General features: G+C 45.5%; 1 protein-coding gene across 1 annotated transcript in view; it reads left to right on the top strand.

Annotated features, from left to right (window-relative positions):
* The window catches only part of il1rapl1a (interleukin 1 receptor accessory protein-like 1a), a 163884-nt gene that overhangs the window by 89420 nt on the left and 49016 nt on the right, over window positions 1-25448 (top strand). The window contains exon 6 of the mRNA XM_030112608.1: window positions 18342-18416. Coding sequence (XP_029968468.1) covers window positions 18342-18416 — 75 coding nt within the window. The remainder of the gene's footprint in view (window positions 1-18341; window positions 18417-25448) is intronic.

Below are 25448 nucleotides of genomic sequence, written 5' to 3'. Positions count from 1 at the left end.
TTTGTTTAACAATCAGCCGCGGTTCATGTGAGGATGGCCTCCTTCCTTAAAGTATTCGCTGTTTATCTCCAGTCGATTGAATGCATCTTTGTTTGCTTGAGTGTGTGTGTGTGTTTGAGTGTGTGTGTGTGTGTGTGTGCGCCTCATTGTGACTCACTCACACACACCGTCTCCCTAAATGCTTTACAATTCAACACACTCTTCCACATGCCTTCGTCTCGTGGCATCTGGTGCGTCTCACTGGGACGGCATGTTACATAATTAGCACCAAATTAACACTCAATTAGGCAGGCCGTGTTGAGAGGGTGGGGACAGCCTCCGCTCCGAGCCTTCAGAAACCTCATCACCACCTGGCCCGCCGAGAACGCGCCGCATGTTCTCTGCATACAAACCTGCGGTATCCTCGCCATTTAAAGACAATATCTGCCCGGCTGCAATGTTCAGCAATCCCTCTGCAGATAGAGGGATCACAGCCGGTGTGTTCCAATAAGATGTGCTTTGTGTTTTCTCAGCAAAAAGCTTTGATTTATAAATCGAGGCGCTACGGTTTCTGATACGATACGGCGCCTGTGCTCCTCCGGAGAGTTAGGTGATAAAGGAAAAGTGGGAAAGTTTTGATAAAGTTCAGCTCCTGAGTGTTTCCTTTGCAACTCCACCTGGAACGCAGTGAGACTTTTCTGCGTTATGAAGCAAAACGTAAAGAAATTCGACTTCACCCGTCGTGGCCTTTCCCAGAACAAAGCCCGCCGATAATAACATTACCTCATCCTCTGTTTCTTTCTTTCTTTCTTTCTTTTTTTTTTTTTTTCAATTTTAAATATAGGTTGCGTTGGGAATCCAATAGCTTTTGTTGTAGCCGTCTTTTCTTCCCAGCCTGCCTCCAGCGAAAGTTCACAAAGAGACGGAATTAACATCCGATCGACATGACAGGGAAGTCCTGCATGTCCCGCGTTATTCCATTATTATAAAGCCTCGGCCGAGATAAGCAGTCCAGGCATCCAGGGCTGATGGGAACACTATTTTCTTTAGACGGCCATAAAGACACACACACACACACACACACACACACACACACACACACACACACACACACACACACACTGACACACACAACACCTGCTTTTCCCTCCACTCTTTCACCCTCTCTCTTCATCTTTTTCACTCGGTCATAATTCTCGCGCTCTCTCGCTCTCTCTCTCTCTCTCTCTCTTCACTGCTCCCGCTTCCATGAACTTGGCTCCTCCTTCCTTTTGCACACATAGACACTTCAGAACACGCACACACACACACACACACACACACACACACACACACACACACACACATTCACACCTCCGGTGGGGTGGGGTTCTTTATTTCATTAACAGCCGCTTGCACGCCAAAATTCATTATGCCAACCTTCTGTTCTCGCGCACCCAAGCATGCCAGCTAACGTGCGGAACAAATTCTCCCCCCCCCCCATCTCTTCAGCCTCCCTCTCTCTCTCCTCCCTCACTCCTGCTAATAAGTATGTTTAGGATGTGATTCACCTGCATCAAAGGCTCCCTGTGAAGAGGCTGGCTTTGTATCGCTGGCCCATGATTAGTCATTACTGTCGGCGCCTCGGTGTTTCCCTCGGCTGCGGCTCCGTCAGGCCAACAGGTGGTTGGAGCCCAAATGCAAACAGTGGAGATATTGTTCCACCCCCGCCGGTGCAGAATGAGTAAAGTGACGTTGGTGGTTCTTCCCGAGGCTCAACTGTATGCGTGACTGCGGAGATAATCCCATTTTTTTCTAAAATTGAGAACCATTTTTTGGGGGGGGCTGAGTAATATTAATATTTTTCCTTCTATTTTCACTGTTCTGTTTCATTTTTTTAGTTGTACGACTAAAAACCAATCCAGGTTGGTATCTGTACTCAAGTCTCACTCATACGCATGCTTGTTTTGTCAGCATTTAAATCAAACATGCTGTGTTTAGGTCCTGGTTCACATTAAACCTGATTGGTAATTTAGATGAATGGCTCCTGTAAGAAACGTTCTGTTATGAATTAAGTGGTGAAAACACTGTGTGTAATCAGACAAAGCAGCGGGTTGGTTTGAGCTACCCTCCATCTGTAAATGGAGAGAATCTGTTCTTTCTCATGCTCGTGCGTTTATATATATTCAAATTCAGTCACTGAATTCAGTTTGCTCGTCCTTGATGGCTGTGAAGTGATCTGTTCTTAAACTTGCGATTTAATCCTCAAGTGAATACACCTCCTTCACACAGACCGCCCCAAAACAACCGCCTGCTTTATTCCATTCTCCAATTGCCAGTGTCGCCAACCTTGTTACCATGGAAATTGATAGGGTGGCACCTTGGGTTCGGCTGTGTTGTGACAAGTTATTCTGAGTGGTGTAAAAAGGGGCTTTTGTCTTGAAATAAAGCTGAAGGACTGCGATGGAGGGGGTGTCCGGGCCCTCGGAGACTGGCTTTATTTATGAGACACCGGAGAGCACACTGGCATAGAATTAAACAGCCCAACATGACTGCCACTCAGACTTTAAGTCTCTGGTGTTTTATCCCCGCTGAATGCAGAGTGCAATCTGAATTAAAAAAAAAAAAAAAAAAGGAAGAAAGGAAGAAAAAGAAAACAGAGATGTTGGTAAGTTTCCATCAGAAGGCTTTAAATGGTAGAAGGACTTCATTTAAATACCGTCGTATCGCCAATCTTAGGAGAAAGAAAGTGTTTTATTCTGTCAGTCAGACACACACATACACACACACACACACACACCAGTGGCAATGAATGCCATGCAAGGCGCTAACACACCACTGGGAGCAACTTGAGGTTTAGTGTGTTGCCCAATGGCACTAAGACACATGGACAAGGTGAGACTGGGGACTGAACCTTCGACTGAAGGGCCGGACGGGTCGCCCTTCCTGCTGAGCCTCAGTCATCCTGTTGGACAGAAATCCTGAGTGGAAGAGGAGGATATGCCTGAAGACCACAGCTCAGAGTGAAAGCTGTGTGGCAGCAAGTGTTTCTTCTTTTTTTAGAGTTCATGTGTGGATCTATCAGCAGTTCACAATATAAATCATTATAAAGACACGAAGCATTTATAATCACCTTCTTAGGAAATATTAAGACCTTGTTTACACAACATTTTCAAATGAAAGCGCAAAACTATTGTTGTGTAATGATAAGAACAGCGTTTTGCTCCAGAGTGTCATGACTCCCCGTCCTGATTCTCCTGGATTTGGTGCTTTTGGAGCTGACAGTCACCGTAACAACAGCACCAACTAGTGGCCCCACATGGAAACTACGTCACTGCATCAGTTTCAAAACGTTTGACTCCAGGATGGACCGGGGAGTGTTTTCTGCTTCCTTTGCAGTTTGTACGCTTTGCACTGGTTTCGTCCTTTCTCAGTCCAAAAACTTAACATCCGAGGTTAAATGATGCCCACCTGTCCAGGTGGACCCTGCCTTCACCCCCTGTCAGCTGGGACTGGCTCCATCCTGCTGCCACGCTGAACCGGACGAAGCGGTGGAGGAGACTGGTGGATGTTTTTCGTTGCCAGCATCTCAGGGGGGTGTCAGAGTTACTCGGGTGTGGACAGAGTTAATGTCATCAACACAGTGAAGGTCGAAAACAAGGTTCCCTTTGGTTTTTGGAGAAATTGATATCTTTCTGTACTTGCTCACGTCTCCTTTGCTCACATCTCTCGCGCCTAATTCCAATTTATCAACTTGTTTTTCCTGCTTCTTCTTCTTTCTACTTAACATTCGACTCGTTCTGTTTTTCCTGACTCCACATTTTGCCTTTTTCACAAATATATAGCCTGGCTTTTTTATTTTATGTTGTGGCAGCACACTGCCAAGAGTACGTGCGTGCGTGTGTGCGTGTGTGTGCGTGTGTGTGTGCTGTGTCCATATATTGTGGGTGAGCTTCTGTCGGTTGTAATTGCAGGTTGATTTGTGGTTACAGAGGACCAGACTGCCTGCAGGGAACATGTAAGGTTTTTAAAAGCAGAGAAAAGAGAGCCCGGCCATGCAGCCGTTTAACCTCGACCTCCTCCGGGGAGGTCAAAGCACTCAATCAGTCCTCTTACTTTTATCAGCAGAACATTCCCATGATGCCAGAGAGTGAGGCTTGCTGGTGTATTTTGGTGCACGCGTGTGTTTTGCTTGAATGCACCTGGTAACACAGGTGGGTGCTGATATTTGCAAAAGCGAGAGCCAGAAATGAACGCATGCAACCTTTTCTCATGGAGGATGAAGCATGAAGCTGATTCTGGTGGCAGTTTCTCAAGAAAGAAATATATGATCAGAGCAAACAGTCGGTTTTATCAGCAACAGGCGACGACACACATGATTTCTGGTAGTCATGTTGTCTGTTGATCAGCATCTTCAGTGTCTTCAGTTAAAAAAAATCCCACTTTTTCCAAACGTCCTTGATGCTACAGTGAAGAGTGATGATTTCCTCGCATGGCGCTAGAATTTCAAATCTGCTCCTCACCTTTCAACAGTTTGTTAAGAGATGTTGTGCCATGATCGAACACTAATTGGTCACATTTGCCCGGCGGCCATATTTCCCCCCCTAAAGTGTTGTGACTCCCGGGACATGGAACATGGAGGCCAGATGATTGCTCTAATATTATAGCCAATAAAAGTCCTTGCAGCAGCGATCCTTGTGCTTTCATTGACCCAAATACCCGCCGACACGGCTGCGTGCGGCAGATGTTCCTTCCTTGCAGCTGGACCAATAATGTCCTAAGGTCACCGCTGTAAACGCTGTCGCGAGCAATTTAATAACCACTTTGGCTTATTACAGGCCCGACGTGTGCTCAGCAATGGGAGGGTTTTTTACCACTGTCAAGTGAAGAAATGTTATTTCAGCTGAAGATATCACCAGTGCCTCAGCAAATATAACTAAAAGGTGACCATATTTTCCTTGTTTTGGGTTTTTTCTTTGAAACAAACTAACAAAATTGAAGTACATAGTAGCTTTTGAAAGATGTGATTCCTTTTAAAACATTTTTTCGGTATTTAACGGTTCTTATGCATTTATGTCAAAATAAGTAAGTCTTCCTGGTGTGGAAGACGCTCTCCCTGTTACTGCAGTGCTTCTACCCTCCGTTTGCTACCTGTCGTCTCCATCACTTCCTTCCTGTCAGAGCGCTTTGTGAGGAGAGTCTGTCGCCGACAGTTGGTCACCAGCCCTCTCCTAATTGGCCCCTCCCTAAAGCGGGTCCCACCAACATGTTGCAGTAATGTGAAATTAGGAATCGGGGCCACAAAGGAAGTGCCGAACAAAGTGATGGATTTGGTCCAGATGGTCAGCAGCGCCGGCAGGACGGCGGGAGTTCTGTTAACACTTTTCAGCTTAACTCCAAACAGGCTCAGACTGTTAGAAGCATTTCATCCCGCTCGGTGTTTACTCAGCCACATGTGTTCACTAATAGAATAATTATTGACAGAGATTCATTACCGGCTCGCCGTCTGATGACGGCGGTCTGGACCTTTGGCCAGATGCTGCTCCGGTCACAGCTGCACCGCCTCTTAATGGCATTACGTTGGGCTCGGAGCGCGGCAGATTGCCGGTGTGGTGGGATGTATGTTCGGAGGAGTGGTGCATGCTGTCTGGAGCGCCGCCGGCGCTCAGCGACGGAGGGCCTCCCGTTCACTCCGGGATCAGCCGAGTCTAATGGCTTCTCATCAATTCCTCCTGTCGAGGGAAGTGTGTGTCATGACTCCTGTAACTACTTCTGACAAGAGTGATGAAGCACTTGTTAAAGTTGTAAGATTCCGCAGGAGTTTGAAACCTTTAGATATAAATCTGTGTAGAGGGCGATGGACGAGACAGTGAGTGAGGACGAGGGGGACGAGCGGACAGGCAAAGACGAAGAGAGTCAGCGGGTTTGGACGTGACGCAGCCGAGAGAGAGAGAGGAAGGGGAGCGCGAAAAGCTAATGATCTCCATCTGTCTCAGAAAGGCTGGGAGAGAAGAGCATTGTTAGGCTTTTGGAATAAGGGGAAGCAAACAAACACATGATTCGCCGAGCCGGGCCTGGCGCTGGCTTCGCTGGAGTCAGCTGATGAATTGCAGCTCGGAGACAGTTCAGCCCGTCAGATGTGTCGTGTTAATGATTGCTGCTCTCCACTAAGAGTGTTTGTGTAGCGGTGCGGGTATTTACTGTATGAATGCCAGTGTTGATTCTAGTTTTTTTTTTTTTTTTTGCATGTCGTTATGTTGACGTAGCTGTGTGTACGCGCACATCTTATCCTTACGATCACAGATGAGACTAATGAATCTCTAATTAGAACTTGGCACAGAGTAGAAACACTCGACGGCTCTGACATCAAGCACAGGGAGTGTGTAAAATTAGTGGAAAGATTAATTCCTTCTGCCTGGTCTGGCTGGTTTACTTTGCTGTGTGTTTAGAGCTCACAGCCTGCAAGTCCTCCATTCTCATCTGTCCCTGCATGTGGTTCTCAAAGTGTGGGGCGGGTCTCCACTAGGGGGCAACAGAGGGGGTGCAACAGGTCTGAGGAGGCTTTTTCTAAACGGGATTTTATTTTCTCCAATAATTCCGTGGAATAGATGCAGATAAAATATAATTTAAGAGGAAAACTGTAAAAAAAAAAAAAAAAAAAAAAAAAAAAAAAAAAAATCATTTTTGAATTTGTTGTAAATCTAAAACAGATTAAATAGTTTTATGAAATATGCTTAAGAAATATCAATGTAACAACAGTGGCAAGCTATACTGTCTCAAAAAGAAGCACTACTACATTTTAAAAAACAATTTATTAAAAAAAAACTAATAGAGTGTTAAGTTTATTATGTGGTAAATAATAACGATTTGTAATTTATTACGGTCTCGTATCTGTTCTTGATTATTTGCTTTTACTCAAAAAAACGATGTACTTTTCCCTTGTACTTTCTTTTGGCTCGTTATTTTGATGAAGATGGCTCAAAGTATGAAAGTGAGTGAAATGATCTGAGCAGCTGACCATAGAGATAGATAGATAGATAGATAGATAGAGAGATACTTTATTAATCCGATCTAGTTAATGCTTTCCCATTTACACCACAGTGTTTCAAGAGAAAACACGTCATTTTTGAATTTTTTTGTTTCAGGAAAGTTTTGCTTTCATACGGCAACGCTTTTAAAACAATGTAGTTTCATAATGGGCCACTAGCGGGTGCTGTTTTAGGTTTTTGTAATGAAACCGCTCATATGTCTGAACAATATGCTGTCGGCATTAACAGCAAGTACAAATAACATCCATATGAACAAATAGTGACTATTGTCATGTAAACAGAAACCCAAAACAGCAGAAGTTTTCTGTTTACACTTGAAAACGTCACATGAGCAGAGCCGCAGTCTTTCTGACGTCTTTGTAAGTTTGTACCTAACGCGCGGTGTGTGGGATTCCCTTTTTGAAAAATATGTGTCCGGTGTCGTGAGAGAATGGAGAAGACAGAGACGAGGAAAAGTGCTGAAATAATAGTTAGTGAGAAGCTGCAGGTAATGCCGGAATGTGTGGCTTTCTCCTGGAGACTGTTCCTTTATTCTCCTGCATTCTTCACAATGTTTTTAAGGCATTTTATACATATTTGTGAGAGCAGTTTTTTTTTTTCTTCAGCATTCTTTGGCGGAGGAGATTGTCGTCCAGCATCGGCTTCACATTTAACAGGGAAAAATCCATTTAGCGTGCGAGAATCAACAGGACGCCAATTTACAGTGAAACGCTCTGAAAGAGATGAGAAAACTGTTTATTCCACTGAGGATGTAACAATGTGAAATGTCTGCAGAGTAATCAAAGATTATTAAACTAACACAAGGAGTGTTACGTTACTCCAATAAAATGTTTTTCTTTTGCTATGTTTTGATTCTTGCTAGAGAAGCTTGTAGGAGTCTGTCAAGAACTTCAGGAGAGGAGAGATCAATCAGACAGTAAGGCCGTACTGGACACAAAAACACCAAACACTGGCTTAAATGCTATTTCCAAACCTCCTTATCGTTGATGACATGATGACGGCTGGAGAAGCCAAAGGGATTCTTAAAAATCACCAATATTTTAATTGTATCTGCTGAAGAAAAGTTGAGTTTAAGCCACCAAACATGAATTCAGAGTCCAGAATCTAAAGACAAACGTCCTGCTGGTCCGCCGAAACAGTGACGTGATGAACTTGCAAATTAAACTGAAAAGTTTTTCTTTGTTGTGTACATATAATGAAAATGTCCATATTTTCATAATAACAATTACTAAGGAACGTTCCTACATTCTCAACATGAAGCCAGTTTTTATGCAATGACTGTGGAGAACCAGGGTTCAAATCCTGGTTCATCCACTGAAAAAGGAAACGAGCGTCTCCAGTGGAAGTTGCCTGCAGTCGCTGTGCTGCAGCTGAATCTTCTCTCAGCTCCAACATCCAGAGTACGGAGCGTCTTCCTCCAAACTTTGGCTGAACTTGTTTGACGGAGCTGATGATTCAGTTAATGCGCCTCAGTAACTCTACAATATTAGCGCCGTGTGGCCATTAATAAGACAGACTGATTAAAGGAGGCAATTAAAAGCAGCTCCGCTAAGAGACACAAGTAATTAGTTACTGTTTACTTGATGTAACTGGTAAAGCACCTGCACTTCTTTGATAAATTACTTGCAAATGTAACTGATTACTAAGAGGTTTTTTTTCCCCCTCCAATCAAGAGTATTGCTGTATGTCTGAGTAATTCTCTCGTTCTACAGTTCACAACACAATGATATTGTTTCTTTAATCATGTAAAGCACAAGTATTTTTAAGTTGAAGTACTTCAGCTCTGAGCTTAATTATATTTTTTTTTTTTAAAAATGATGGTATTACTGCTGTAATCACCATTTAAATCAAGACACCCTCACCCCCAACACACTGCATGCACTGTTTGCACTATTTTCTCTGGCTATTCTCTGAAAACTCATTACATAATAGACTTACCAAGTGGAGCTCCAGCGCGTACGTCCGGAGTCGGCGTGTTGTTACTGTACGTTTATCACACAGCTGAGGGGCAGCAGCGGCTTCGCGGCGCCGCTGCGGTTGCTGTGGAGACGGGTCAAAGGGAGCTGCCGCAGCAGATGGCGGAGGGGTGACCCTGCAGGCTGCCTGTCTGTTCCTCTGCTACTTCATGTAAATCTGGGCCCCGGACGCGCCGCCGCAGGACGCCCACTGGCACTACCAATGTGTTTACACACCTGGACGGACCCGAGGCGGGTATAGAGCGCGGCGTGAAGCGGAGAGACAGACGTGCGCGCACACCCCTTCCAGTGGGATTTTCCGCGGCGCATGCTGCTCGTAATGTGCCAGGACTGTGCTAATCCCGTCCCTCAGGTGTGCGTCCACCTGCTCCGGCTCTCCCCCCGCAGCTGACGGGGTTAGCCTCGTCCTCGTCCTCCGACAGGGCGACAGAACGGATACCGGGCCGCTCCGGCTCCCCTTTGAACCGCCCGCAGAGATCGGCGCCGATTAGCGGCTAATCCTGCCGCTTCCTGCCGCAGGAGTAAATGTTTTGAACGCCGGTATCTGACTTGTTTGAATATTTCTTCTGCCGTTTTTGTGTCGCGTGTCTCGCTGGTTGATTCCCCCTGCGCCTATCTGCATAAGCTCCACACAGGTGTATCCATTGTACATTTAGCTCTTTCATTTAGTAGCAATGGCCTCTTTATCACTCGACCACCGCTGGGTTTTGTTATCTCAGACAGACAGACAGGTTTGTGTACCGCCTGAACGTTTGGTTGTGCACACATGTCGCACAGTGCATGTGTTTGCAAGGATTAGCGCCCCGTGTGTGTGTGTCCGGGGCACGTGCAAAATGTGTGTGAGCAGCGGCGCCGGGGTGTAAGCTGAGGTTGCAAACCGGCAGACATAAGCACTGACCTGCATTATTGAATACGCACACTCTGTCTGCGAGCCGCTCCCTAATGGAAGAACAGTGTAGTGTACACTACCCATTGGGGAAACATTGAAGTTCACACTGATATTATCCGAGATAGACTGCACAGACACGCCGACACCGAATCCACCGGCGGGGAGAAGCAGGGGCACGAGCCGGATTGAGTGCAGAAGAAAAGGAGCTAAGAAAAGAGCTGGCAGGGTTTACTGAAAGGTAACCGTGTAGCGGGGCCAATCGTGGAACAGTGACAAATGGATGAAAAGATGACTGTGGGGAAGAAAGGGCCACGCTTCTTAGTGAGACGGAATAAAAAATATCACTCTACACAAGCAGAGAGGTTAAGAGCAGATAGATGAAAAGAGTGAGATGCTGAGATCAGAGAGTGCACCGCACACACCGTGCTGAAGTACACCAGCGCACGTTGTTGACGTGTCAATTATTCATCCATACAGTTTGAACTGAAGACGAAGCGTAATCTCAGGAATATTCTCAACCTTTGTCAGTTTTCTTTCTTTGAAAAATGCATCATTTCAATTCTTTTTTTTTTTCCTTTTTGTATCTGCAGAGGCTTCAGACTGGGTTCAGCAGGGGCTCATTAAAGAAACATAAATATGCCACTTGTGGTTTGACCTTCCACTTATTCATTCTCATCTGAACTTTGAATGTCAGCGCAGGCGCGGGTGTCCTACCAACATCCATGATTACTGGATGCATCCTCACAAACACACAACTTCCTCCTCCCTCTGCTGTTTCCTCTGGCTTGTTGCATATATGGCTCCCATCTTATTTAGGAATGCTTCCACACTGACGCTGCTCTCCACCGAGGGTGTATTCAGGCTTCCACTGCCTCCCTTACTGTACATTCAAAGATGAAATGAAACGATTTGATCTCTGCCTCGTGAATCTTGGACTTTCCTCCAAGTGCGAGTCGTTTGGCATCGAGCATCTGGCAACTGTGACGCCGCGACAGTCACATCTCCGACTGCAACACAGCGGCGTGCAGCATCTGCGCCGCACATCCCCAGAGACTGCAGGGAGACGGGGTGTGTGTGTGAGTGTGTGTGTGAGTCAGGCAGATTGAATATTTTCAGAGAATTTTTGCCGGCATTGTACCTGCTTTATCATCATAATGACTTCCACTTAATTCAATTAGATGTTCAAATGAAGCTATTGTCGTCCCTCCAACAGTGAAGCAAATCCTGCTCAGTTTTTCTGTCAGCATAGCGTTTATGAATCACATTTTCACGTGCCCATGAAGTTGCATTCATGCATAGAAGTGTTTCATAGAATTTTTCTTCTTCTTTTTTTTTTTTCTACATTTTGCGGCTCACCTCTGATGCACACACAGGGGAGGCCATTAAATCCTGAGGTTACCTCCGACTCGCTCCTGAGCATCTGCGCTTTCTGCTCACCATTCTGTAAACAATAGACCCATGAAAAGAGAAAAAAGGCTTCTCATTCATTTCAAAGGCTCTTCACATTCACTGACTGCTTAACCAGAACTCTTATTCTAAGTACAATACAAATTATTCTATCAGCCACAGTAAAATATAATCCTTGTTGAGCCAGAAGAAAACAAACCGCAGTAATGAGGAGGCTCTCCAAACACTGCATGGAGTCTGGAAATATCATCTTGTCCTGTGTGGAGGTGGATTCATTCTCGCTTCTCCTCCACCGACTGAAGAAGTTGTTTTAGTTTAGTGATGTTCAGAAGCATAACCGCAGATTATTCTCTGGGATTCCACTCTAGAACTTTCCTCCAGGGCTCATTATGAGAGGGATTCAGGTTCTCACATCACCAACCCCCCCGAAAAAGTTTAAGAAGTGACTTGAAGGCCCCGTCCGTGTCGTTATTGTCCATGTTCAGAGGAACTGTTTCCCAGAGAGCTTGACATCTGTGGATCGACCGCCACATTAACATGTCCATGCATCTGCTGGGAAAGAATCACTGATAAACCTGAAGGAATCAGTGATACGTGTTCTCGTCTCTCTCACTCAGTGTGCGTATCAGTCACCGCCACTGTCTCTCTATTGTACTTTCATTTTTATCTTTCATTTTACTCCTTTAGGAAAACTCATCTTAAATTGCTCTCCTTGTCGTCGGCTACTTATTAGGTAATGAATTGTTGAAAGTCATTTGAAATGGTTAGTTAACGTATTCAGAAAATAGGAGAACTGACAGCCAGGCACTTTTAATTTCCCCGCTTTCTTCTTATTGCACAGAGATGTGGATTATTGAGGCCTCGCAGCTGGAGCCCTGCTTTGAACAGCGTGATCACTGCCATGTTTCATCATCAGATCGCCGCTCCGTCAGACGCTCCGCCGGCCACTCGGCCTAAAGAGGCCGATTGTTCGCGCTTCCCACCGTGACGGCGTCCGTGGCTGTGATGCCGGAGCCCGTCTGGCCGGGTGAGCGGCGAGCGAACGCCGCGCTCCCGTCGCTTTGATGTGGAAATATTCCAGTTTTTGCCAGAGGCAGGAGCTCTTGGAGTGCACAACAGCGGTGCGCGGCGGGGGAGCGCGATGCGCTTTAGGATGAATATAACGCCGTTTATTAGCTTCTTTCAGGATGACACCAACTACCTTCTCTCGCGCGGGGAACGGTCGAGCCCGGAATCGAATTCTGTATACTCTGAGGTGACTTTATGAGGGAATCATACAGGACGGTTATTGCGCCGTCGGGAATGAAATGAAACCGGCTCAAAGGTGACAACAGTACAGAGGAAGGTCACTGTTAATATATGGTGATCTCCTGAAGAACAATACAGGAGCCTGCCAGCCGTGGAGTAGAACTAAGGCTTCTCTATTCAAGCTTAGCTGCCGAGGGACGCTCACAAGGACTTTATGTTTGCTCAAGTGCCTTTCTTCTGTTTTTCTACTTCTATAGATTGGGAGGCTTCGCTGGTGGTTTAAAAAAATAAAACATGCATAAATATGTATAACAGACTGTATCTGCTGGACTGTTTCCAGTCTCATGTGTATCCAGTACTGCAGCAGTTAATCTAACATTTGTCACCACTTCACGAATTTTTTATTTTCAATTAATCTGTTTTTTGTGTGTGTATTTGTGTGTGTGTGTTGTGAGACAGGGTGCAGAAGATACATGAAACAGGATGTACAACAGTTTATAATCTTCTCCAACTCTTTGCACATGCTTAAAACCCCATTTCAAGTGAAAACACTTCAGAAAAGTTGTGTTTCAGGGCGTTTCCATGGAGACAAAGTTGGAGCGTTTTCACCAGGTGGGTTTTCAGTGGCTGGAAGCTCCGTTTCCATGTCAACAGCCACCTAAAACACAACAGAAGTTTTTTAATTTTTCAGCCCCTCAACAAACCTAAGTACAAAATAGTGAATATTAAAGAGGAACAGAAGAAATGAGCATGAGCACCTGAGCAGCCCTCCAGGTCGCTCTGCAGATGCGTTGTGTGTGTTGTACCAACATAATATCCTGGACAAGAGGCCTCGGCTCGAAGCGTTTCACCAAGCAACACTGCTATTTCCTGCAGAACCTGTAGTAGATTTCTGATTGGTTTCTGCTTTAGGTCGGCTGGTTTAGCGGAGAGCCGCGGTTCAGGGGGAAAGAGGGGACATCCACAGCCCCCATGATGAGGGGTTTCGGTGCCATCTCATCCTGCCTTGGTGAAAAGTCTCAAAATCAAACGGCAGCCCACAAAATTGTGGCAGACACAATATAATTCTCTGTCTTTTGTTTGATGGTTGAGAAGAAAAACATAAAAGGGTTTTTGTCTTTTCCTCTGTTTGAAGGGGCCTTGTGTAGTGTTTTTGTGTTATATTCTGTATATCTAACGCATGCTGAATGCATCCCCTTTGTCCAGAAACATAGAAACACAAAGCATCTCAGCGAATGCAACCTTGTTTCTTTTCAAGTCCTCGCTGCAGTCCTTCTTCTGCTCGCTTCAAATAAACATGGAGGATTGTCAAACAGAAATACAGAAGCTTCTGGGATGTAAGGAGCAAATTACTAATGCCCACGTGTCTGAAGTAAAGTCGCATTTCTAGATTGTGTAATTTTGTGAGTGTGTTTTATTGTTTAAGTTTGTCATTTGTAAGCGACTACAGTTTCATTTAACAATCACATTTTTCCGTCTGGTTTTTGGTGACTGTTGTGTTTATTTGCTAAAAACACGGATACCGCATGTTAATCCTGAGCAACGACACAGATCAAGTATAAACTTAGTATCAGAGTATTGGGTCAGATCCCAGATTATGAGAGAGAGAGAGAGAGAGAGAGAGAGAGAGAGAGAGAGAGGCAATAGGAGTTTATATAGGTCTATTGTGTTGAAACGCAGGGAGTAAAACTAGAAAAAACAAAAAAAGTAGTGAAGGGTTCTACTGCACATGCTCAGTAGATGGACTGTCAGAACAGTGTTTTGTCCTCCAGACTGTCCAGACTCCCGGTCCAGATTCAGCTGGACTTGGTAGCTTTAGAGTGTGCTGTTCTCTGTGCATGTGTGTGTGGTTTCGTTACTACAACAACCAGCAGCACCAGCCTCTGGCCTTAACATGTAAATGGAAATCGTTTTTAAAACGTTCAGATCAGGCGCCAACCTCCGCTGGTGAAAAATGAATCCAATGGTGAAGTGCAGAAAAGGTGTTATTCCAGAGAAATTCCACCAGGGGGTGATGGTGTTGGTTTCAAAAAGAGCCTCTGTCCCATTGGAACCCATTCAAAATAGCAGAATTTCAGAGTGCAAATAAACATTAAATCCTGATTTCAGACCATGTTCTGGTCTCTATCACTTGTTTCTTCTTGACCAGACTCCTAGTTTCATATCGTTTGAGTAAATCAGCCAATCACAGCGCCTCCTCTGTCCACGTGATGGGGTCACATGACAGGCTGGACCAGTCATATTTACATCCGGTTAACAGTGTTCAATACGGAGACGTCCTGCTGGAAGCTTCAAAACGGGATTTCAGAATGCTGTGGGGGACGTAGCTTTAGCTCCGCCCATCTTTTACATACAGTCACTGGTTCAAATGGAAATGCAAAACTTCTGAAATGAAAACAGCAGAAATATGTTTTCACTTGAAACGGTGTCGTCTGGAGTTCAGCAAAATATCAGTCGCCGTTATTGAGAACAAACCTTCACTCCTCTCTCCGCCTCTGGAAAGCATATTTATGGTTTCTGGTGATTCTCCTGCAACCTTTCATTAGCTTAACAGCCCTCCAGATGTATCTGCATGTTTAATTACCTTCATACATCTGTGGTTTCTTGGTCCAGGCTTTTCCTGGTAATGGAAAGCCTTTGTCTTTGCGAGGAGAAGCTTCCATTTCTCCACATTTTAAATGGCGCCCCCGCCGCCCCACCACCCCCTTCCAAAACCACGATAATTGATGTATTTCCCATAAAGGGTTGGTAATTAAGATAATGAGATTTTCTGGGGCAAGTGCAGCATGCCAGAATGAAGGGGAGCGTGTTTCGTGACGAGTTCACTTTGGCTTTAGAAATGTTCCTGTTGTTTTTGTTCTGCTGATGTCTGCCTCCTATCTGTGTTCTCTTTAGCACATCTGCCCCCCCCCCCCCCCCCCTTGTCCCACACACAGCTTGTCCTCATTTGTTTGCCCAGTGCATAATTAGCTATAGGATCACCCATTGTGTAATTATGTATAGCAGTTTGATATGTAATTAAAATTGTATCAGTATCCAGTGTAATTTGTGTAGTGTGATTACCTATTAACAGTGCAAACAGTTGTGCCTAAAAGCCCGTGACCGCCCCTCTCACGGACGTCACCGCGCCTTTCGGTTTGTGTTTGCATCCAGGCAGGTGCTTCATCTGAACCGCAGACTGTTCTCGTCGGCACGCCGCAGTCTGGCTGACCTTACAAGCGTCCGTGTTTGTGGCGGCTTCAGTCATCGTGAACCGCGGCGTCACGAATCCTTAAAGCGAGCACTTAACAAGACGGCGCACTCCGCTTCAGACAAGAGTTCCCTCTGCAGAATTACTTAGCACAGCAACATTACATGGCGTGTTCCTCCCAAACAGACAGCAGAAACAGAGAAGGGCTTTCAAACAGCTTGTTAGAGCGCTCTTATAATAAGGCTAAAGAAGGCCGCGTGCGAGGAGACTCTGAGGAAACATCTTAATGAAAGCACGGGGCTACAAACTGGCCTGAATAACCACCTTCCCACTAAATAATTAGACATGCCTGAAAGGCCTGCTGGTGGGAGTCAACTCTGTTGTTCTTTGTTGGTTTAGTGAGTCCAGAATTAGTTTATTGCTTACTTGGCAGCCAGGACTGCATCCCATTTGAGTGCTTGCTTTACTTCTGCATTTATATTCACTGGAGTGTGCGCTTTATGGGGAAGTTGTGTCCTTTCTGTCTCTTCTGGTAGAACTACTGTGCATGATAAATGCATTTAGATTTATAAACACAGAGAACTGTTTCACTTGATAAACCTCATCTTCTGCTAAAAACTGAATTAGCAGTTCCACTCTGCACGCATATTATCCCCCCCCCATAAAAAAAGAGATACTCTGAGATTTACACCAAACATGTCGTGCTTGTGGTTGTGAAATGTGGGTTATATTGCGCTTAATATACGGCTGTTTTTCTTCATGATGTAACAGCACAGCAACTTAAATTTATGTTGGAGGGCTCCACAAAGTAAACTGAACTCAAGCATGAATAAGCAGAGGGAGAATACAGACATGATATCCCCCCCTTATCGAGAAAGAGCTGCACAAATTGCAGAATAATTATGCAAACTGAACAATAAGTGTATAAGTGAGCATAGGACCGGTTGATCTTATTAGTTCCTGCTGTGCTGATACTCACGATGGAAAACGTGTTGCATATGAATCATATCTATAGAAGGTTTCAAGGCCGCTGCAGTGAGAGCGCAGTGCAAAAGCATGAGTGGGAAAAAAAAAAAATCCACCAGCAAAGCAAACCTCTAACTCAGTCGTTAGAGTTCACTCAGTGAGAACATGCAGACTCAACGCAGAAATTTCCTCAACCAAAATGTAAATGCGGGAGCCTCTGGCGGTGAGACGAAAGCTCTCACCATGTCTGCGCCGTGCAGCCCGGCTCATTTTCATTCCAATGAGTCGGGAGTGAATGCACTCGCCCAAAATGAGTCTGAATGTGTACACGCAGAACGCTGCGAGAGTCTGAGCACAGTCAATCACACTGACATAATTCAAACACAAGAGAATCCTTACATAAGCCCAATAGTTACTCATGGTGCCCTTTTGGACTTGCACTTTAAAATGTATAAAGTGAAGCCTGTGAGCTGAATCAAAAATAGAGTCGTATAACGTGCACATAAGAGTACGTGTACATAAGAATAGCAGGACGGATTCGCCTGGAGCGCCGCCACTGTGTCTCCACGTCTCCAAAGCAACCATAAGTAAAGGGGAAACAAACTTTCCATGATGCACCGCCACTTTCTGGGAGTGTTTTGGAGCTGTGCTATCAAAGTGTGGCTGCGGTCTTTGATTTGTTGCTGTGCTGCAGCTTCACTGGAAGGTTTTGACGACTTTTATCAAAAACGGTATAAAAAGGTCTGTTGAAAAAGCCAACATTACTGAACTTAGACTGGCTGCTAGAGCTCTCTGGGGCATTTATAGCCCTGCTGGCAGGTTTGCTTTTTCCTGATTTTCTTATTATTCATCCTTTTTTTTGGAGCCATATTATCAATGCTTTGTTTCCTTAGAAAGTCCAAATGGGTAAATATTTCTTACCACTGTTGCAGCTTATCGAGAGGTTGTGTAGAAGAATAGAAATGGCTTAAAAAAATATATGTCGAACGAACAACTTGATTGAATGTAGTTATTTCTGTATGGGTGGCGTGACTGAGTTTTTAAGTCGACCTCGGGTGATTGACGATTAATGTAGACGTAAAGCCGCTCCATTCCTGTCCCATTCGCTTCCCTTTAGCCGTGTACGGACAGAGGTCCCTCCCTGTTCTCCTCACCCTTTAACCCTGAAGAGCACTCCTCTTCTCCGAGAACACACAAATGCTTTCAACAACAATAAATCAGCCGCGTGTTGCAGCGTTCCCCAGAGGGAGGATTCCAGCAGCAGGTCCCACGTCCACCGATTAGCATCGTCAGCTGGGGGGGGGGGGTTCTGAGAAGCAACAAATAGCTGCACAGCGGTGTACACACACACACACACACAGACACACACACTCATGTAGATTAAATATTGTTGTTTTTTTTTGACAAAGTAGTGATTCATGTGGCGGCAGCAGCCACACCGACAGATAAAAACAGGGACGTGAATTTATTTACTTTGATGACTTTTAGATAACTTTTGTTTTGTGCAGTTTTTACAAACACCAACAAATCATTTGGATGCGACGGAGGACACTGGGAACAAACTAAAAATAGATCCGTCAGAAATTCTCCACTGCTCCTCTTGGAAAACTTTCTCCCTCAGTCGTCCTTAAATTCTTTCTGTTTCTTCTCTTCTTCAGCTCCCCTGACCGACAAGCCTGCGAAGATCCTGTTTCCCTCCGAAAACAAGATCAGCAACATGGAGCTGCAGCTCGGTAAGACCGCCCTGGGATTTTATTCCAGCTGCGATCAGTGCGACCTGTGTTGTTTCCAAACGACAGGAAATGGATGACTTTACAAATTCTCTCCAACGCACATCCCGACAGCGAAGCCAGATCGACGGCGACACGTTCATTTGCCCGGGAAACAGCCGAAGCAAACCCAATTGTAAAAGTGGTTTCCATATATGCAAATAGTGGGTGCTAATGTCCCCTAGGCTGTTTTGTCAACAATGGGAATCCCATATGGCGCCGGGTTCCATACGCTGGCTCGCCACATGGAGAGCGGGCCGCTTGCTGTCGCCGTTGTTTGTCTTCTTTGACGTGGGGTCACAGCGGGCAGCACCGTGCGGGCGTACGTGCGTGAGGGCACGTATGAGTGTGGTTTGTTTGCTTGTTTGTTTGTTTGGGGTTCTTTCTTTCTTTCTTTTTTTTTTTTTTGGTGGCAACATATTGCTTGATTTCTGGGCACAGTCCGCCGTCCACATGGCGCCTGCCGCGCCATGAATGGCTAATGTGTCTGTCATGGTGAAGCCGATCGGACAAGACGGAGAGGTCTGGAACGCGGAGAGCGACTGGAAGAGTGTGTGACAGAAAAGGAGGGCCGGGACAAAGACTGAGATGGTGTGATAATTCACTGAGTGGTTGCCTTTTGTCTTCCGCCTGATGCTGCTGGAATGCAGGTAGTTCATTTAAAATGCCTCCACGCTTGGCTGATCAAGAGTGAAAAATTGCTGCTGTTGATAAACTGACAGGCACAGCCTCACATGTCAGCCCGCTCACACCCATGCATGAACAGGTTGCACAATGCGGGCCCTTCAGCGATTTGTGTCGTTTGTCTCGATCGGGAGTCCACTGAGATTTTCTGCAAAGTGTTAGCTTCTCCCTTGAAGCTGTCAAACAATTATTTAAAGCCTCACAGTCGGCCCTTTGTTGCGACTGTGTGTTTAAGTAAGAGTGTTGTGGAGTGCCTGTTTGTTTGTTAAAGAATGGATGGTTTTCAAGTTGGAGAGTTCTCAAATCTGTAAAGAGGAGTTTCAAATACCCAGATTGTTGAACCCTTGTTGAATCATCATCAGTTCATCCTTCCTTTTTCTGCTCATGAGTCCCTTGTTTTCTGTCCGCTGGTTGTTTTGTCAGAACGCTGAGTCCAGCGCAGCTTCTGAGGGTGAGGTGCTTCTGCTGAACAGGAAGTCCGAAGAGAGACACACTCGCAGACTTCAGGGTCACCTTCAAACCTAACAAGCATGTCGGCACGCAGAGAAAGCCCACATATGGTACGGGGGAACATGCTAACTCCACGCCGAAGGGCCAGGAAGTGCAGGAGTCTGAACTGCTGCAGGCGATGCTCGTCCATCCGTCGCCGATACCATTTATTTCTTGTTCGGGGTAGCAAGGCGCCGGAGCCGGTAGAGGTGAAGTGTTTCCCTGAAACTTCCTGGATTTCTTTGGCTTGTTCGTCAGCGGCAGCATCTTTCTTTAATTAGTCTAGTAAACTGGGTTAGCTCAGTCAGTAACCTTCTTATGACTTGAAGGAACTGTGGTTTCATAAAGGTTCATGATCCCTGAGCCTCCCTGTTCAAGATGGAGTTAGAACTCAGAAATACGACGCAGTGGAGAGCCAGGTTTATGCGTGGGCCATTTTCCATGATATATTTACATCTTGCTGCAGGCGAATTAAAACTGAACATTGGGATGCAGTTTGCCCGCAGGCTAGAGTTTGGCCTCCTCTGAAAAATACAATACAGGTTCCAAAAACAATAAGTCCTGCTGGATTAATTACAGCACCAGCAGTGCCGAATGCATGATTTTAAACCCCTGTTTTCATATTGTAATGCTCAGTCCCTCTAAACCCCTGGAGCTTTAGTCCTGGGGTGTGAGGGTCAAATTTCTTTCTTTTAACATTTTAATAATGCTTAAATTTATAGGTGTTCTCCCCATAGTTGACAATATGACAGATGTTATGACAGATGCTGAAAAGTTGTTTTGTTGAGCTGCTTCGGTTAATGAACAACCTGCGATTCCACAAGTCAGTCACCTTTATTCTGAGGCGATCGATGCTTTGATAAAATAGCAATTAATAGCTGCCCGGTTGGTGAGGAAGAGAGGAAGACCGACAGGAAGTCCTCTAAACCACACACATATATATATATATACGTGGCTAATCCCAGTGCCTGACCAGTATATTGATCCACGCTGCTCTTTTAAAGCAGAAGAGCTGCTCTGGGTTGATACGGTGCTACCATCAGCACAAGAAAGTCCAAAGCAAGGCAGCGTATGGAAGATACAAGCAAGGCAGCCTGAGAGAGGGAGATAAAGTCTGTGTGATGTCGTGCAGCGAGCCCCCACAGACTCCCAGCCGAGTGTCTAAAGCACAGAGACACTGAGGTAAATATTTTACAGTCAGGCTCCATTTTGTGTGCTGAAAAGTTGTCTCTCCCTGCAGACGAGAGTTCCTCTTTTATTTAGCTTTATTTATTTATTCTGTTCTTCCTTAATATTTGTTGAGCCATGCCCTAAGCAGCTTTATGGAGCAATGTGGCAGATTTATAGTGGCCAGAACGTGCGCAGAAAGAGGCTGGTCCCTTATGGCGAGGGGGAAATGGGGAGAGGGAGAGAAAAAGACACGGGATCCGGCGGAGGCCGGAGGACGGGCAGTAAAATCAGAGCTGTAAGCAGAGAGATAAATCTGCAACACTGCCGGGAAACACAGACTCACTTTATCTCCTCTGCTGTTGCACACAGTGTAGATCTCAGCCGGTCACCACCACAGCAAGCTCAACACAAAACACACACACACACACACACACATAAAAATGCACACGTTACATAAACTCGTACAGTGGAAGGTAGTCGAGATGTCGTTGAAAGTCAAAGGGAGTGAAACAGAAGGAGGTTCAAAGACGCTTCAGAGGGGTCATGTTGACAAGAGAGGAAGGGAGAAACAGACAATGGGAGATCGGAGGCAGGATGAGAGAGAGAGAGCGTTTGTCTCTGTGGGGGGTTTTGTCAAAGAGTCGCTCTGCCTTCTCTTCTCAGGTCTTCTCTTCTTAGATGTTTGTGTCCCTGTTTGCTGAAGGGACGAAGTCCCGCAGCTACTGACTCTGTCGCTCAGGACGACACATTAAACCCGGATGTCAGCACCAAACGGCGGCGTGTACGTGGCGCTCTCATCCCGGGTCGGCGCTTCGGGGCGTTCGGGAGTCCTTGGGGATGTGCGGTTGTGCCGCCGCTGAAAGCGTCCCTGTTTTGCATCACAAATATCACATTTGAACAACTTGACATTTTCCAATGTAGCTTCTAAAGGAGACAAAATGCAGGTTGTGTCGGCCGGGCTGCACGCTGACTGCTGCCCCCCAGTGGTGAGTCGGTGAAGTCCACTTCTAATTCCTGCACAGTGGGAGGATGATTCATAATGCTGGGTGTGCGTTTGTTCTGGAGCTGGTGAGAGGGAACAGCAACAAAAAAAAAATACACACACTTACAGTGTGTGGCATGTTGCACACAGCACAGAATTCAAAGGAGAAACACACCCGCACATGGATTGGCTGACTTGTTGCGTCCCTCGGGACATTTTGTCATGGATCCGCCGTCCCAGAGGGCCCGGCTGAGGGATGCAGCTCACGCTTACGCAGCACTCCACTTGGAGCATCTCTGTCTTTCTGACTCACCCTCCATTTTCACACACACACACACACACACACACCCTCCAATGCTCACACATCCCTGCACTACTCGGGGTGAATAGGTCACACACACGCTCGCAGCACAGTCCTCAGCAGCCGTGGAATAATTGTAACTGATAGAGGATTTTACTGTCCCCCAAAGCCACCAGATGGGTGCAGCCTTGTGGAAAGGAATTAGACTCCATTATTTCAGCGAGTCGGACCCAACAGCACAGGACTGGTGGCGGGAGCGAGTCGAGTCTTACGGAGACGTGGACAGATTATTCAAACAATGCTTTATTCCTCTTGGAAAGTGATGAAATGAAGAGCAATTGTCTGATACACCCCTGCTTTTTTTGTTTTTACTGATGTCATGGAGAGAAGTGAAGAAAGAGGCGTTTCGGAATGACATTGACACGTGTTGGTGTCTGCAGAAAACAAGATGAAACACTGGATTACAGCAAGGCTTTGTTCAGGAGCTGCACAATCATCCAGCTGTTGGGTTTTCTCTGTGAAAGTGTCTGGAAATCACTGTGTTGTAATTGACGCTATGTAAATAAAGCTGAACTGATATCCTGCTATCAGTAATTAAGGCTACTGAGAGAAATAAAGTGTGTTTGCTGCTGGATGCATCATAGTGCAGACTGAACTCCCCGGAAACATTCCAAAATATGCAGCAAATGAAGACAATCAGAAGGCTCCATCCGTAACAGCTCACGTATTTCATGCCCAACATATTCAGGCCTCAACACCTACCTGCCATTAAGAGCCTCAGATCAACCTTGAATGTGTGTTTTTGGACAGCGTGAACAGGGTAGTTCTTGTTCTTCCTCTGCCTTTCATGCCATCCGTGTGTGCTGGCCTGTTTCTCCATCTCTTTGTCGTCCCCCTCTCCTCCCTGGCTCGCGGCCTCACCTGCTGACCTCTGCTTGCTCGGGGTTTTGAGGATTGTACTGAGCTGCACGGCAGTGAGGGCAGTTTGAAGCCTGAACACCATGCCCTAATAACAAAAACGTGGCCCTGCCATGGTGAAGGGTGAAATTGAAATTGACATTGCTCTGGAGAGTTGCTAAAGGTCAATGCGGAGTCACTTCATTAAATTACTCTGTCTCTCTCTCTCTCTCTCTCTCTCTCTTTCAGTCAGCATCCACACACATTCATTGCCCCACTAACTCACTACCTCTCATTTTTTTCATTTCAGCTCATTAATATAATTTCAAGACAGGATTATTGACATGCACACTTATCACATTGATTAAGTTTTTTATTAAGTTCAACATACTCAGATTTTAACAACCTTATACCAATCAGGCCGAAACATTAACATTTACCAGCAGGGGGGAAAAAAAAAAAACAAAACAATTTAAAGGATTTTACCCTGAAACCTGATGATATTTCAAAAGTTGACGCAAAATACACAAATCTGCAAATATACATGGGCAATACAAAAGTTAGTACACCGAGGTTGATCTGGATTTGGTCGTATTAAGGAAAACTGGTTGAGCTGTGCTGAAAGCAATACAGTCTGTAAAGATTATTCATTCATTTTATTTTTTTAATGTCATTAAGGCTGATTGTGCGTTCTCCCTGTAAATTTTACCACTATAAGGGAATTTTTGGCCTGAATGAAAATTGATCTGCGCCATTCCAAAGCATGGTATTGAAGATGTAATGAACAAAACGTATTCACTATGCAGATTTAATCATTTACACACGGTTATATTCACGTTGTGATCATGCATTCAGCTCGTACATTGAGCAACTTGCGTTGCAGCTGCAGATATTTCAGATAGTTTTGCAAATTCTGGGGATTAGATGGAAATTTGGACAGAATTCCCTCCTCTTTATGCCATCAAATCATTGTAAACAGTATGCCAAATACTGTATATCTGAGCTCAATTTAAAATTAAATCCCCAAAAGAAATATGAAAACTTTCTTTTTATGTTTCTTTTGTCATATCGTTGATAAATGTCACATTGATGAATGTTTAAATCAGAGGTGGAAAACACACAGAGGAAGCTCTTAAAGGTCACCCTGCAGATTCATCATTGGCCTCTCAGTCCCTTCGTGATCGAGCATTAAGTAACCCACAGTGACCAGTATGGTAACTAGTGTGTCAGCGAAACAAAGCTGAATGTTTAAGAGCGTGAACGGTCATCATTAATCACCGGGTCAGGCGCCGAGAGCGGAGAACGCAGTATGATAAATGAACCAACAGCACTTCTACACATGCCTAACGGGAAAGAGAGGGAGCGAGGCAGACAGGGAAATGAGAAAAATATCTAACAAAGACGCAGAAGCAGCGCTACGTAGCGTGCAGTCCAGTTAAACACAGCTGTGCATCATATACGGCGGTTTGTTTACTGCTTCCTTCAAATTACTTTCCCCCCAAACGGTGAGGCTGTAAAAAGATGCGAGGGCTTTCTAAACCCAGCCTTGATTCATACCGGGCTGGCGTTCCTCCTCTCCGGCGCCAGGCTGACGTTCCACAGCGAGGCGCTGCCTTTGAGCAGCTGCAGTTTTAGTGATGTGTCCAGCATTGTTGGTTTTAATAGACTTTATCATCAGCAGCTGATTCAGCATGTAGAGTCGGAGGCAGACGCAGGCGGTGAGGAGAGGCTGTCTGACCAGCTGCCCGGCCCCGTAAGTCACACTCTTCACCCGGGGGGGGGGCACAAAGCCTGTCCCAAGCAAAGCAACTCCTCACAGTTTTAAATCATGCTCTTCTGACTGTTGGCCTCCATAATGTGTCTCGTGACGGAGCTGTGTCATGTTGTGATCCGGAGTACCAGGACTTCACTTCAGTTTCCAGTCATTTCTCAACATTTTCTCTGAGTTGTCCTTTAGAAAGCCTTATGATCGCTGCAATCTGCATTACTGACATTTGCCAGTAACAAACTCGCAACTATTAGAAAATTAGTGACGTTAAAGCAAATAAAAACCAGTGTTGATTGTTCAGCAGTGATCCGTGTTGGGAAAAGGCAGCTTTTCTGAAACGCTGCTGCTGCGCATGTGCATCATGGCCACAGTAAATAGTTCTGCACACGTTCAGAAGATGAACAGATAAACAGCACCTGTTAGTGGCCCGACATGAAAACTACATCGTTTTCATAGTGTAGCCATGTAAACCTGAAACTTTTCTGAAACAGAACTCAAAAGCAGGGTTAGGGAAACTTGCCGTGGACGGATCACCACTGTGGGTCCTGAACAACCCCACCAAACCCCCAACTGTCCAGAGTCGTTTCAGTAAGAGCATCCAGTGTAAAACTAAACCAGATCCAACCCGCAGGTCACACGATCCGCTGTGGCCACGGTCATTTCTTATGCACGACTCAAAGTCTAGTAGATCTGCTGCAGTGCTGC

Source organism: Salarias fasciatus, chromosome 16, assembly GCF_902148845.1.
Source record: "Salarias fasciatus chromosome 16, fSalaFa1.1, whole genome shotgun sequence".
NCBI classification, from domain to species: Eukaryota; Metazoa; Chordata; class Actinopteri; order Blenniiformes; family Blenniidae; genus Salarias; species Salarias fasciatus.
Note: the sequence above shows the minus strand (reverse complement) of the source record. Positions and strands in the feature narration are given on the sequence as shown.